Source organism: Metarhizium acridum (assembly GCF_019434415.1).
Source record: "Metarhizium acridum strain ARSEF 324 chromosome Unknown scaffold_72, whole genome shotgun sequence".
In the NCBI taxonomy this organism is placed as follows: domain Eukaryota; kingdom Fungi; phylum Ascomycota; class Sordariomycetes; order Hypocreales; family Clavicipitaceae; genus Metarhizium; species Metarhizium acridum.
This window is the reverse complement of record NW_027094019.1, coordinates 24,090-39,245: the sequence shown is the minus strand read 5'-3', so window position 1 is coordinate 39,245 and position 15,156 is coordinate 24,090. Positions and strand designations below refer to the sequence as shown.

At 41.9% G+C, this 15,156-nt stretch overlaps 3 protein-coding genes across 3 annotated transcripts; 1 reads left to right on the top strand and 2 right to left on the bottom strand.

Annotated features, from left to right (window-relative positions):
• Positions 1–98: 98 nt before the first annotated feature.
• Positions 99–4,505, bottom strand: SEC24_1 (COPII subunit). Its single transcript, XM_007808246.2, has 3 exons — positions 3,645–4,505; positions 1,355–3,571; positions 99–1,252 (listed from the first exon to the last, which is right to left on the bottom strand). The coding sequence occupies exons 1-3, from the start codon at positions 4,248–4,250 to the stop codon at positions 1,241–1,243; spliced, it is 2,835 nt and encodes a 944-aa protein (XP_007806437.2). The 5' UTR covers positions 4,251–4,505; the 3' UTR covers positions 99–1,240.
• Positions 4,506–6,024: 1,519 nt separating this feature from the next.
• Positions 6,025–6,507, top strand: J3458_006821 (uncharacterized protein; the record flags this gene model as incomplete). The annotated part of the gene is made up of 2 exons (XM_066119058.1): positions 6,025–6,041; positions 6,204–6,507. 2 exons carry the CDS (start codon positions 6,025–6,027, stop codon positions 6,505–6,507), a joined length of 321 nt encoding a protein of 106 aa, XP_065975693.1.
• Positions 6,508–7,018: 511 nt separating this feature from the next.
• J3458_006820 (uncharacterized protein) lies at positions 7,019–10,376 on the bottom strand. Its single transcript, XM_066119057.1, has 4 exons — positions 9,523–10,376; positions 8,726–9,463; positions 7,836–8,603; positions 7,019–7,740 (listed from the first exon to the last, which is right to left on the bottom strand). The coding sequence occupies exons 1-4, from the start codon at positions 9,580–9,582 to the stop codon at positions 7,456–7,458; spliced, it is 1,851 nt and encodes a 616-aa protein (XP_065975692.1). The 5' UTR covers positions 9,583–10,376; the 3' UTR covers positions 7,019–7,455.
• Between the last annotated feature and the right edge of the window lie 4,780 nt (positions 10,377–15,156).

Sequence of the window (15,156 nt, the reverse complement as noted above, 5' to 3'; positions counted from 1 at the left end):
AGGCCCGGCCCCTAGAGGCAAGTACCTATTTATACCTACCTAGTACCTAGTGTCTTGGTCCGACGTTGAGATGTGTACAGAGTCTCTCCGTGCTGATGCACAAAGTGACCCCACCCAGCGGTTAACAAAGCAGGCTGCCAGCGACTGACCAATGACCGACCGCTGCCTACTGGGCAGCAGTCCAGTGGTCGCATGCATGGCCAGGCACACCCTGGTTCTCCCACCACACACCTCAAGTGCTACCGTCCCATCCACTATTAATAAGGCATCATCAGACCAGTTGACCTCTTTACGGAGCACCCGCCAACCAAAAGAGTTATTACAACTTGAGAACGAGTGCCAAATACGGAGTGCTGCGTACGCATGATCGATCCTGGTTTTAAACTCGAGCCAACCGTTAACAAGCCAAAAGGGGATTGTCCGGTCTGAAGAGTCCAGCTAACCAACCATTGGGCGCATCTCTCGGCTGCACTTCTTCAGGATATTTATCATCTTGAGTTGAGCCATCCCATTTACGTTGACATATCACATATCATCTTACACTCGTTTTGTGACCGACCATTTTGATCAACCCCATGTATTTTAGATGAAAAGATGTGTGTGTATGCCATAAATACCTTGCTAGCCGATGCCGCCGAGTCTCTGGAAAGCCCAGGACCCAAATATTTCGCCTCGTCTTTGACGAAATCATCGGTACCCAACACAATTTATATGCAGAGGAGTTGGGATGGGTGGCCGATTGATCAATTCTCCATGCCGGGATCCTACAGGGGCTGGCTGCTCATCACCTCCAATGACTGCATGCATAAAACAGGACTTTGATTGGCACAGTGCATAAATTCCTAGCCGCTAATCGACGTTTGGACTGGATCACCCCTTCGGCATAACTCGTCTACACCATGGCCAAAATGTACTATGAACAACCGAAGACAGTATTCTCCCGTTTTTGATATCGAAAATATTCGTCAACATCTATTCTGCAAAAAACCACCCATGAATTAGGTCAAGGCACGACATGACTCTCTGCAACTCCTCTTTCTTCAAACTCCATTGCCTCGCCATTGCCATATTCCCATCATATTGTCCGTAGCGTTTCATGGCTTCTTCCCTCATCAGACTACATGGTGACGCTAACAAACGACACATTGCGCCACATCCCATTCCCAGGCCATTTGCTTGATATTCGCCGAAATAAGTAAGGACAATGCTCCTACGATCAGATGTCGAGTCCACATCTTTACTACTGTACGACCTATTCCTAGTTAGTAAAATGGTATTATCCTTCTGGTGCTGGAACAAACTGCTGAATGCTCTGTGACAAAATAACACCCCAACAAGTCTAGCGCATACTGACCTTTTCTCTCAGCACACCGAGCCATTGGGCCGCACTGACTCCCTGGTCTGCTCGGTCCTCAACAAGTAATGTTTGTGCCCACAGCTTCAAGCTAGGCTCGCCGTCTTCCCGCACTATATAAAGGTGCGGTACTGTGATGCTTCCGACCCCGAGCGACTTGTGGTCTCTGCTCTTCTGGATGACTGCTCTCACACGCTCATTGAAGTCGTTATCAAGCTCAGGGACCCGGCCTTTACCAACGTGGACCTGAGCGCGTTCCTCGACTCCGAAGACGTCTGCAATTAGTTGGGGGATAGCATCTCGCCCAACCCAAAGGAATTGAGTCTGTCCGTCATCGATCAAGTAAAGCCCATACGGGACCAGTCGCTCCGATGACAGGTTTATCGCTGGTGGCAAGACGATCTGACCTGTTTCCTCGTCTGGCATTCCTGCATTGTCAGGCATATCATGCAAAGAGTACATTCTGGGGTAAATGTAGCGCATCAGCAGTGGCACCGGCAAAGTCGAGAGCAGACAGAGTGCTGCAGAACGGATGTCTGAGGGAATCTGCGTCGACTTTCGCAGCCCCACGTTCTTGATAAGACCCAGAAACAGAACGGGCAAGCCGCGGAGGTTCGCAGGGAATTGCAAACCACCTCCACCCATGCTACCACCAGCAAGTTCCTTCTTGAATGTCTGCAGGACTTCAGTGAGCTTAGCCTGCAAAGCATCTCTTGCCGCCTCCAGGCCGCTGTCCAGAGTCCGCTCTACAGCCTTGTGGCTGAAGTATGCGGTGATAGCACACTGATCAGCGGATGCATATACATCAGACAAGTTTGTGGTAGTCGGAAGAGAAAGGGTCAACACTCGAATGCGGCGTTCACCGTTGCATGTGGTGTGAAGAACAGCAGCTTGCAGACACACAAAGTTTTTATTCAAATTTTCGTCAATGGCAACCTCCACGACGTAGCACTGATCGCGTGGGAATGCTGGGAAAGCACAAAGATCAGAGCTCCGATTGAAAAAGTTGCCATAGAAAGCATTCATACGCAAGCCTGTAGTGGCACGGACGCGAAGCACTGCTTCGAGACCGATTTCTGATGACAGGTAGTCGCTGAATTCCGACGCAAATTTGAGGGCATCTTCAGGACGCGAGGCGTGCCAGCCTGGGTAGAACCATGTCTGGCCACCAGTATACCGTGGAAGATTGCTGAGTGAGGCGACATCTTGGTACTGCGACGAGAACAGAAACATGTCGATGGAAACCTGGTTCTTTGAGCATTCGACAGCAAAGCTTTTGTAGAAGCTATTAGCAGTCTGCAGGAGACTACCTTCCCTTGATGTGCCGAGTAGCTTTTTGTCTTCCCTCATATCCAGTTTGCCATCGCCAATATTGGGCAACGAGGAGGTCAGAACAACGATTTTGCCGCCAAGGGAGGAAATGAGCTTGTGCCCTGCCCTGAGGGCTGACCCCATGCAAGAGCCATTGCTATGATTATTCTGGAACATATCTGGCAACTTCTGAAGGAATTTCTCTATGCTCTGGCGACTCTCGGTGAGAGACACGAGGAGATCATGTGGGACAGGGAGAAAAGGCTCCTCCAGGTCGCTGACAACCAGCATATTTGTTTCCCCGTTTTCATCTTCATCCTTCGGAATTGAAAAGTAATGCAAGCTGGTGTCCACTGCGAGGAAACCAAGCCTCGTACGTCTGTCAGCATTGGGGATCCTGCTGAGGCTATCGAGTATTGTGCGAGCGCTGGTAGCCAACATGCCATTTGAAACCGAGGCATAACTGACATCAAACAGAAAGAGGTACACCAATGGCTGTGGAGGTCGAACCATGTATTCCTGTGGCGCAACAAACTCCACGACGGAGTGATTTAGTTCGTGACGTTGCATTCGGTTTACTGTCTGCTGCGCGGCCGCATCCCAGTCGAATGCCTGAGGAACATCGTTGCTCAAGTTACACATGTTGCATCTCCAGCGATGCCCATGGTCTAGGAATGTCACAAAGGGGTTGATATACGTCCTGCAACGGCGACAACGCGCAATGACCTGGTCTTGGACGACCGGAATTTGGTCCTCATCGTCGTGGAGCGCGCCATATGGCTGAATGACGAGAGCAAAAGGGAGTTTGGATTTCTTGAGAAGCGAGTTGGTCGTTGGCACAGCATTGAGGGTTGAGCGAATGTACCGTGGCGAGCAGTTGGCGTCTGGAGAAGGGGTTACGCTCGACTAGATCAAAACCGACGTTTGTTAGACAGTTTGTCCCGACGCACCGATACGATAATGGTAATAGCTGACTTACATTGGCTGGCAAGACAATTGGAGGAGGCGGCAAGTCCAGTTCAGATACTGAGAAGGGATTGTTCATGAGATCGGTGGGATATAGCTGGTTAAGCGGGCCAACTCGAGCCGGTTGCTGTGTGAAGGCCTGACCAGGCTGCTGATACTGTTGTTGAGGCTGGCTACCCAGTTGCATACCGCCCATGCCCTGGGTGATTCCGGCGACCCCTGGACCGCTGGGTTGAGGACCGGCACCGGCATAGCCTTGATCAGGTGCTTGGTAGCCATATGAAACTTGCTGTTGAGGCTGTACAGGAGCCTGCGAATACTGGTAGCCTGGGCCGGGAGCTTGATGCTGTGCATCCGGCTGAGGATAGTTTCCATACGCAACAGATTGCTGAGCGGCAGGCATTCCGTATTGCTGGCCGCCGCCCTGCATCTGACCCCCAACAGCAGCATTGGCTCCAGACCCGACTTCAAAGGCCTGGGCGGCGTATCCCCTCTTCTTCTTTTTTGAGGGCGCCGCGACGGAGGCATCTTGTGGGGCGAAGCCAGCTTGAGCAGGTTGCTCAGGTTGCTCGGGCTGGCCAGGGTACTGGCCGTAACCGTCGGCGCGAGGAGCGGACATGACGGGAGACGGTACGTGAAGGAGACTCGGCGATAGCCTCAAGTGCTGTTGAAGGGGGCGGACGGGGACGATGAAGGCTTGAGGGAGAAGAAGAGCCTGTGGTGGGCTCTGCAACAACCGCAGACACAGTCAGAATTGAAGCCAGAGCCGAATTCGCGGTCGAATTCGAATCGAGGTGGAATCGTCCGGAAGGAGGACACGACAATGGAAATGACAGGAATTGGAGGGTTGAATTGTAGTTGGACGTTGCGATTTATGAGGTCCAGGCAGACAGGCAAGTATGAGCACTTGAGGCGGGCCTTGGCTGAGCGCAGGCATTGGTCATTGGTAGCTCAGGGTTGACCTGGAGAGCAAACAACTTTAGAAGGATATGACTGGCCACAGCACACTTGGAGAGCTGTCCTTTTCAGCACTCCGAACCTTGAAAGTACATGTACACCCGCCTTGCCTTGCCCGCCCGAAGCCATTCTTTCGTAGAGCTCTCGACAGGTGGCGTGCAAGCCAGCTCAGCAAGATGTAAGTAGATGATACTTTTATGGCGGGGTTGCTGGCACACAATTAGCTGCCCAGTTGTCCTTCACAAAATGGTACTCAATACTTCTCGTTTACTGCGTCCCCGTCCTGTTCTATGCTAAGTCTAAGTACTTTAGGTACCTACTTTAGGTACTTTAGGTATGTACTAAAAGTCTGGTGAGTTGCCCTTCGAGTTTCTCAACTGTAAAAAACCTTGGCACCTTCTCCGCTTAGGCCCGTCTTTGCCGGTGCAATGATTTTTTCCGTCCTTGGCTATTTCTTCCGGTTGAACGCATCTTGGTTCCAGCGGCGGTTTGAAGTGTTGAATGAATTCGGACGATGGCGTAACGGCGGTTGACGGTTGCGCAGGGACATCACCTCTGCTTCCCTACTTAAGTACAGTTGTATGATGCCACAGAGTCAACTCCTGCGGAGTACTCCGCACAGTCACAAGTGTCTGTTTCTATTAACACTCGAGCAGCCCTTCGGCGTGTGACCCCTGGACCCGCAGTGCCGCCGCCTCCAAGAATTCATGGGACAATCCCTCGACGTGGCTTCAGCGGCGCCATTGGCCTGGCCCATGTTGCACAAACCACTGTTGGCGGCACCCGGGCACAATTGAGCTTTTAAGCATGGAGGTTACGACTGCGGCTGCTTCAAGTACGGCATGCTTACGAGGTGAGCCCACCCAAGCTGCATCCCAGTTTGGGGGCTCCCGTCTCTCAGCCTGCGATTCTGACAAAAACCTAGACCATTGGTAACAGCAAATTATCTACACGAACCTATCGCTACACCACAGGCCTCTTCACGTGCCTTACCCAACATCGGCCTTGCATTTACCTGCCACCGGCCTGCCTTTGTGCAGCTCACCGTTCGTATCACCCCAGCGCCGTCGTCTCTGACCAACAATCCGAGACCTACACCCGCTGCGAAAGTCGATTGCGCGCCCTTGACACCGACGCACTTCCATTTCGCCGCAGCTCAACTTTGTTCCCAACTTCGCTTTCGTCGCAGCCTTGGCCAACCCCGAGTAGCTGTTGCGACCTGCTCACTCGGTTTGATATCTTGCTCGGAAGCCTTGTTGGAAACAGTTTGCCCACTCGCCCACATACACTGTGACTGACTGGTTGACTGGTTGACTATTTGCAAATCAAAGAGTCTGTCGCCGACCGCCTTCAGCCCAACAACTCTATTTTCCATCCTTCCCCTGGGGATATCCAACCTGCCTTGTCTGTCTGCGTACTCCGCAAGTGAATGCATCATGGCATCAACTATTGGGTGAGTTCCTCCCAAATATACCCCTGCAATCAACAGTTATACTACTCAGCCATGTCGCTTTTGCGACTGACGCATTTCCACTTCTATCCCCTTGTATCCTTGTCTAGGGCTCCGGCATCCTACCCGTTTGTCAAGTTTCTGACAGTCTTGCTATGGCCACAGAAAGATAATCCCTCTCGTTATCGCTATCCTCCTCGTATCTGCCATCGCGTGGGTTCTATACCAAGTCTATGAATCAGCAACCAAGTTTCGCGACACGGCGTCGGAGCGAATGGGCAAGAAGAACGTCGTCTTCACCAAGGACGGCGTGCGAGTTGGTGTAAAACATGTGCAGAATGAGAAATACGTTGATAAGACCCAGAGTTGGGTCGTGAAGGCCTGGAACCTGGGCCAGCCGCAGTCACAACCTAAGGAAGACTTGTACGTTAAAATCCACTTGTTCTTCCTGAGGAGTGCACGCCCATGAGGTGCAGGCCAATTTTCTAGTTCGTCAGATGCTGACTACGATTTTTTTTTTGTAGGGCAAGGCGAAGGAAATAGACGTCCTCGCGTGGTTGATTTCATGAAAATGTTGCAATTCCTCCCGCTTGCATATGTGTCTCCAACCCATGAGCAACACCTAAATGCATTGTTAGAAGATTATTTGTTTCTTAGCAATTCTGGCGCAGGAACGCTGTTTCGCCCACTGGACGCTATTACTAACGGTGTTTCCAACTTTTGTTGAAGAGTGTTGGTGTTGCAATATGCCTTCCCACATGGTTCAGAAAGAGGGATGGAAGATACGAGGAGCAAAATGTGGTCCTAAGCCGTTTTAACGTCAATTTGAGACATGAACAGATACATTTGCCGTTAATATGATAATCCACGCTTAATGGCAACAATTCATGATTTTCGTTTCTTCTTCTTTTTGGCACTGCAGGACAAGAGATTTTCTTGTATTATTATTGGACTAAAAGACATCGAGGCATAAATAAACACCCCTTTTTTGTGTGTTTGTGCACCTTATCATCAGTTCATGATCTTGCACATGTCAATTTGAATTAGTAGAATGGTGTATTGATAGTTGAGCAAAATACATGTCCATGGCCGGGGAATTTATTGCAGAGTACGCCCAAGGCACCCGAAGCAACACATTTAGACGAAGCGAGCGGTTCAAGGATCAGCCATCAGACTTCTTCCAAACCAAACTTAAATATCCTTTTTTATGTTGCCCCATCAATGTTTTTGTAAATAACAAGCGCTCCAAAGCAAACGACGAGCGGCGGGGGTAGCCGCTGGAGTGGTACATACGGCCATGACACAAAGCTGGCTTGGAACATATTTCGACAGTATAGAGAAAAGGGTACACCGGCATAGATTGAAACAGAGTCTATGTCTGACAGCTGGCCAAATGAAATTGGAGACCAGTGAAATATTAGATAGTGGTCGTGGTGACATGTTGGAACTCGAGCCACGTCTTCGTTCTTCGCTCATCAACATTGTTAGAGGACCTCACAGCTTTCGTAAACACACTGGCAGCTTCTTGGTCTAATTTTGCCTTCTCTGCAGTTTCATGTTGTGGTACGAGTGGGCTGGCATAAAAACTCGGCGTCGGGCGGGATGCTTTGGATGCTTGCCGCTCAAAGTCGCCGGCAGTTGCGAAGGGTCTTGTAATGAGCCCGTCTCGAAAAATTAGCATCGACGGAATGCGTATGTTGAGCTACATGGGAATGATCAGCCGTCGTCTTCCAAAGATGTTATGGTACTAGAGCAATGGGCAGCATGGCTGGAGGAGCATGCTAGCAATAAGCCTACCTGAGTTAGTAGTAAAGCATATCGGACCCCTAAGTGAGAGCCGATGTACTGGAGCCGACCTCGAACCCAAGTCCGCTGAGAGTCTGTCAAATAATCCAAGGAGTGAATGAAAGCGAGGGGCCAAGTCATAAAGTATCCCGATAAGCCCTTTGACGAATCGTCCTCGCCGCAGGCAAAGGTGGAGAGGTTCGCACGTTCCAGTAGGTCCCTACGTTTGGAGAACCAACCAAGTTGGTAAGGGACGGAAGAAATGACGTCGGTGACAATATCCACGGTCGTTCTCGCGGCATTGGCATACTCTGGAGTGGTTCGGTAGTCGACGGGAGCACAGACCCAGGCTGCACATCGCACAATAATTGAGTTGAGTATGATTCGTCCGCATCGCAGCATATTCCAGATCGTAGCGACCCACAGATCATTATAAACGTCTACTCTGCCTGGGTATACCTCTGCTTTGGTGTAGTCGCCATTCGGTACATTGTCCTCCCAAGTAGCGGTCTTGCATTGAAAATAATCGGGGAGGTTCTTGCACCAGCTTGCGCAGGCTTGGTCCTGCGCTTGACACCGTCGAATCATGTCGATAACGATTTCCATATTATCCGGCGTCCGAGGCACAGTTGTGAGAAGCCGGTTGGCCTCTACCCTGAGCTCGCCAACCTTGATACACAGTCGCTGACATTCGGACGCGTGTCTGTCCCTCACCGCATCCTCGATCCACCAAGACACATCCATCCCCGGCGATTTTGATGTGCTTAGACTATGAATAATCTGTAGGCTGTTAGTCCAAAGTTTGACTTACTCCGAGAGACGTAGTGAATTTCAACCTGAGGAGAATACCAGCAGGATGCTTTGTGTGCGTGTATGTGTGTGTGTTTTTGCGTGAGACTCACCATTTGTGTGCGCACAGCGATAAACATATTAAGGCCAACCTTTGTTTGAAGCTGTCTACGGCCTCGAGCCTTGGCCAGCTGTATTGCACCCTCGATATGAGAACCCCAAGCTAGCATTCCCATAGTTTTGGCAGTGATGTTCTCGAATAAGCCCAAGAGAAGCACGGCAGCCAGCGTCGCATCCTCCTTGGCAACTTCAGGGTCGCGCAGGGCCGCAAAAGTTGTCGACAGCGCTTTGGTGTACTTCCCCAGTGCCTGCTTTTCAAAATGATTCCCGTTGCCGACCCCGTTGTTAAGGGAGGCCAACGCACAGGCCTCAAATGCGTACTTGTAATGTTGGGGGACTGTGTCGGCGTTTAAGAGAGGGACAACGAACTCCATGAACCCAACAAGATTGCCGTGACGAGGAACTAATACATAATTGGAAATGAAATGACACGCAGCCTGATCCTCTAGAGGCAGCTGAGGAGTTGTGGAAACACGGGGTAAGCGAATATTGTGCGATGTTGGTGATAACGGGCCACCACTATCGGACGACGAAGACGAGGATGACGGTGACACTGCTTGCTCTGCTTCTCGTCCATGTCTGTGTGCCAGAGCTTTCTTCGTCGCCCTCCTTGCTCTTCGCTCTGTTGCTTGGGTTTCATTCCGAAATACCAAATCAAATTCGTCTTTGTATCCAGGACAAATTCTTCGACTTTTGGCACATTGATTACAAGTGGGCTTTGTTTCGTCACACTATCCCAACGAATTATTAACACAAGGCGCGAGATTGTGTGGCGGGGGTGAGACTATACCTTTATACGACGGGTTCTGCACATCTGGCAGCCCCTCGAGGGCTTGCCGCAGTACACCATGATCTCAGACACGTAGGCGCGCCGATAGAATGGCAAGGAGAAATCAACAACAAAAGCAGAAACGACTCTCACTTTGTCCTGTCTTGGGACGGTCGACGCCGAAGGGCCTGCCTATGGTGCCAGGAGATAGGTTCTGTCACGGGTGCGACCAAGATCCACGTTCGGTAGTGTCGATGTGACCAATTAGTACGGCAACGCGGTTCAATGTCTGCAGAAGCAGACGCGAATCTGGTGATGAGACGGCAGGACAGTTGGTTTAGAATGTGCAAAAGTGTAGGCTCCCTTCCTTCTTGCGGTAACGGATGTGGGAGGAAGTTTGAGCGCGCCGATGAGAGGGAAGCCGACGTATGAGAGTTAATGCATCAGGTACAAATAGGCTGCCGATTCCATATGTCCAGCTGATATGGACGTCTGGTGGTGTTCACTTGGAATGATGACAAGCCAGAGCGCTGTCAGTACTGTGAGCATTAAGCAGTGGAGGTCAATCGTCGGGGCCGTTTACTTGCGCACGCAATGGAAGCTGGAAATGAGGCCAGGGACAACAATGAACCGACCAGCCAAGTGAAAGCCGGACAAACAATGTGCGGGAATGAAAGCGAAATCGGGGAAGGAGGACCTGGAGGTGATGATAATGAAGGAGCGAGTACTCGGCAACCAGCAGCCTTGGAAACTGGCAGGCAGACTGCTTCGGCGAGGTAACCCAAGTACCTGGGTTAGTTTGGTTGATAGTCCCAGACCACGGTCAAGGCAGGAGCAAAATGCGGGAACTGGCAATCTGGGCCAAATGGGAACATGGGACCGGCGTTGACATTGAAGGGGTAAAAATGTCACTGATCCGCTGTGGGATGCCCCAGATGCCCCAGCCAGCGGTGTCCTGAAGCCTCACGCCGGTCAGCAACGGTTAAGGGTTCAATGTTACATCAAACATACAATTACTAGGCGATGGCCAGCCATTGACATCCATGTCTGGACGGGTGATTGAAATGTTCGGCAAGCTGGGCAGCTCAAAGCTACCCACTAGGCTAGGTTGGCAGCCAATTAGTTGAGTGGAGCCGGGGGAGGCGGGGGAGCTTTTGCATGTAGTGGCTTGCCGGGATTGACTAGGCCATCGATTCAATGTTGAGGAGCCACTAGCCTTGGCTACTAGTAGTAATAGTCAAGTCTGGGAGTACTCAGCACACAGGTCAACTCTTGCCAGAGCCGCCGTAGTATCCCCTCTGGTGTGTTAAGGCTCCAGTGAGGTATCTGCAGGGATGTGTATCTAATAAGAAGCTAGATTCTAAAGGGTATATATATTTACTAGTAAATTAAGTGATAATAAAAGTTCTAATAAGAAGGTTTATTATAAATTATTATATTATATATATTATAGCTTTAACGCGATTAATAGGCTTAATACTAGCGATTAAGGGTATTATTAAATAAAGCTTTAAGAGGCTTTTAAGAGCTTTTTAATTAAGGCTTTTTAATCTAATAACTTTAATAAGCTAAGTAATGTAATTTTTTTTCTCTTTAAATAAATTTATACTATAATACTAGCGTAAATTTATCCCTAGCTTAATATTATTATTTAAAGTTACTTATCTTTTCGTAGGCTTTATAAAGCTTATTAATTAGCTATTATTATTATTAAAGCTATAATTTATAACGCTTAAAAATAGGCTTATTATAAAGCTATAAAATATAATTATTAATAAGTGAAATATTAAGTAAAAAGTTCCACGTTAAAGCCTATTAACCGCTCTTATAAATTCTATGTTTATACCCTATTAAGCTTCTTAAATAATTATTAATTTTTACTACGTTTATTTAATTATTATAATTAATTATAATAAATAAAATTAAAAGCTCTTTCTTTAACTTATTATTAAAAACTCGCTTAATTTCCCGTAATTTTAATTATATTAATATTAAGTATTACTATAATTATAATTAATACTTAAAACTAGTATAAAAGGTAATTAAAAATAATATAAGAGCGTTATTCTTCCACGCGATTTAAAGTATTTAAGTTACTTAAGATAAATTAATAAGGGTTTTCCTAGTAATTATATTAAAAATAACTTACTGTAAGGTAGTTGGGGAACCCCGCCTACTTGTAACGCGATTAATAACGTTACGTGAAACGGGGGCTTTAGGACTATATCCCCTATATCTCGTATAACTAGAAAATAGAATAAGCTTTAATTATTATAATATAATTACTCTTACCTTAACTACTTAACTTTTAATCTCTCTTATAATCTTATAATTTTTAAAGCTTTTTAAAAAAGTTACTTAATTAAAATAGTAAAGATAAGCACCTAAAGAACCCCTATTTTATAAGCGCCTTCGCCTTTAATAGTAGAGAATTTAATAGAATTATTAAGTAATTAAAAGGATATAATAGCTTTAAGTAAAGAGAAAACACTTGAATAATTAAACGAGATTATTATAGCTCTTAAAAATTAAATTACTTAATTAAAGGAGTTATAAGAGCTTTAAGAAAAGAAAAAAAAGCTATAAAAATTAATTCTTAAAACCACTTACTTAATAGTAAAAAAGAGACGTAACTCTTATAATTTAAAGGGAAGTATTAATTAAAAAGTATAGGTTAAGAATATTAACTCTCTTTATTATTTAATAAACCCTTAAAAGTATAAGATTTAAATAAATAACTTAAATTATACTTTTAATAAAGTAAAACGTAAGTATTATAAGAATTACTAAAAAATTCTCTTTACCTTAAATTATATAAACTTAAAATGTAAGATAAGATAAGACTAATACCTTAATAAACAGCTAGTAAATTAAAAGAAAGACCTTAAGAATAATTAAAATACGTTTTAAAATTAAACCCTTATACTTTTAAAAGACACGGAAAATTATAAGGCTTAAATAGCTATATAATTAAAATAAGTAAAGTAACGCGAAAATTAAAGCCCTATAAACTTTAATATTTACCTAGATTTATTAAAGAAACACCTAAAAAGAGCTAGCGAAAAGTTACGGGCGCTTACTCTTTTCGTTAAGCTATAACCTAAACTCTAAGACCACATAAACCTACACACAGAGCTCTTACGGATATAGTAAATACAAGTGTATTATGTATTATATTTTGTATTATATTGTATTTTCGTGTATTATATTTAAATACAATACATTACATTCTTAAAATACCTATAAATGTCTTATTAGGGAAAAACGCTAGTAAATTTTTTACTTATATATACAAGGCTAATTATAAGGCTTATAAGAAATATTTTTATATAGTTAAATAGAGCTATTTTAGTCCTTTAAAATGCATTAATTTATATTATTATAAGTTATATAATAAAAGAGTTATTTATATTTTTATTATTTAAAATATATTATTAAAAATTTAAAATATAAAGTTTAAACTTTAAATATATAAATTTTATAAAATTAAATACTTTAAAGCTATTAACGCGTTAATTAATTATATTACTTAATTATTATTATTTTTAAGTCCTTTTTTCTTAATTTATATAATATTAAACTTAAATTTTTAAGCTTTATTATTTAATATCTTAATAATAATTAAAAATATAATAGTAAATAATATATTATTATAAACCTTAAAATTATATTAATATAATACTATTTTTTAAATAATTAATTCTTAATAATATATCTAAAAATATACTATAAAAAGACTTAAGAGTAAATGTTAAATTTAAAAAAATATAAATGTAAGTAACTTTTTAAATATATAACTTATAATATTAATAAAAATATCTTTATAAAGCTAAAGTTCTTCTTATTATTATAAAATTCAAAAAAATATTAAAAGCTTTATTTTATACTAATATAAAGCTATTATGCATTATAAATATTACTATCTTTCTCTTCTTCCCTATTTTTAGTATTATTTATAAATTTAACTTTAAAAATAGCTTTATTACTACTAAAAAAAGCTGAATTTTCATCTGATTTAGATTTTTCTGAATTTAAGCTAAAATAAGAGAATAAATTATAATATTTCTTTGTTTTAACTCGTTTTTCCTTATTTTTAGCCTAGTTTTTTAATAATAAAATTTTTCGAATATTAGAATGCATTAAAGAGATTCTTCGCTTACTAATTACGTTACCTTCTTAGTTAAAATTCCCTTCTATAGCTTCTAAAGTAGCTAGAATAGCTAAATATTTTCGTGCTATTATTAAAAGAATCGGAAAAGCTTTAATAGAATTAGCCTACCAAATAAATATATCTTTCTATTAAAAGTTAGTATTTATTTTTATATAATTAAGCTTATAAATGTTAAAAATACCTTATTATCTTTTAAATTAAACTTATAATAACTAGAAATCTCGTTTTTTTTTAGTTTCTTTAATAGCTTTATTTTTTTGCTTAGGAAATAAGTTATTAAATAAACTAGGCTTTAATTTAGGCCTAGAATCTTTATAAGATGTTAATTTCTTAGCTGGTTATTATAAATCAATTATTACTCGATTATTTAAATTAGAACTAGAAGAAGAATCTTCTTTTATTTCTATATTTAAAATAAGCTTATTTTTAGGGTCTTTTATATATAATTTATATGTTTTAAGATATAATTAGTTATAAAATATTAAAAAAAGGTTATTTTTAATAATTATTTATACTTACTCTTAATATTCTATTTTTAAATCATTTAATAATAAATGTAAAGTAATTGAATTTATATTAAATCGAGTTTTAACCGTTTTAATATTAAATCTAGGGTCTAATATAATAGCAAATAAATAAGGCTTCTAAAAACTATAATTACTATTAATATTTTTTAGAAAATAGTAATTTAGTTTCTTTAAACCTATATTTAAAGCTAAAATAAAAGCTCTAGCTAACGAATTATAAGCGGTTTTTTATGAATAAGTTAAAATAGTTATTATTTTAATATAAAAAGTTTAAAAATATAAAAAACTTACGTTTTTAAGCTAACTTTCTTAATCTTTTAATATATTTTCAAGAAGAAAGTATATTTTAAAGATATAAAAAGATACTAAGCTTATAGTATTATAAGCCTAGCTTTATAATTTCTTTATAGGCTTATTAAAAACCTTTAAAATGCTTAATAAAGTCTCTAGATTAAGCTATTCTTACGTTATTAAATTAGTATCTTTAAAAGCTACTATATTTGTAACGTTTTATAATAATATAATAGCTTTTTTAAGTATAATAGTCGTATTTATTATTCTAAAAGTTGAATTCCATCTTATTACGTTTACTAAGTTAAGTAAAAATAGTTAGTAATAATTATTAATAGTTTTAAATAGATTTTTAAGGTTTTAATAAAAATAAAAGCTATTAAATATATTATATAACTTACCTAATAGTATTTTTATAATATTATTATTTTTAGCTATAAAGCCCTTAGATTTAGCTTCTTTTAAAGCTTTAATCTATTAAGAATAAAGTTATTAGTTATTTTTAAGAAGAATTGCTACTTTTTTAACTTTTCTAATAATTCCTATATAATAATTAGCTTAAAATATATATAAATATAATGAAAAAAAACTTAAAATACCTAGAAGTAAATTAAAAAATTGTTTTTATTTTTCAGAAGATAATTAGTTAAATTCTTCTATTAAAAA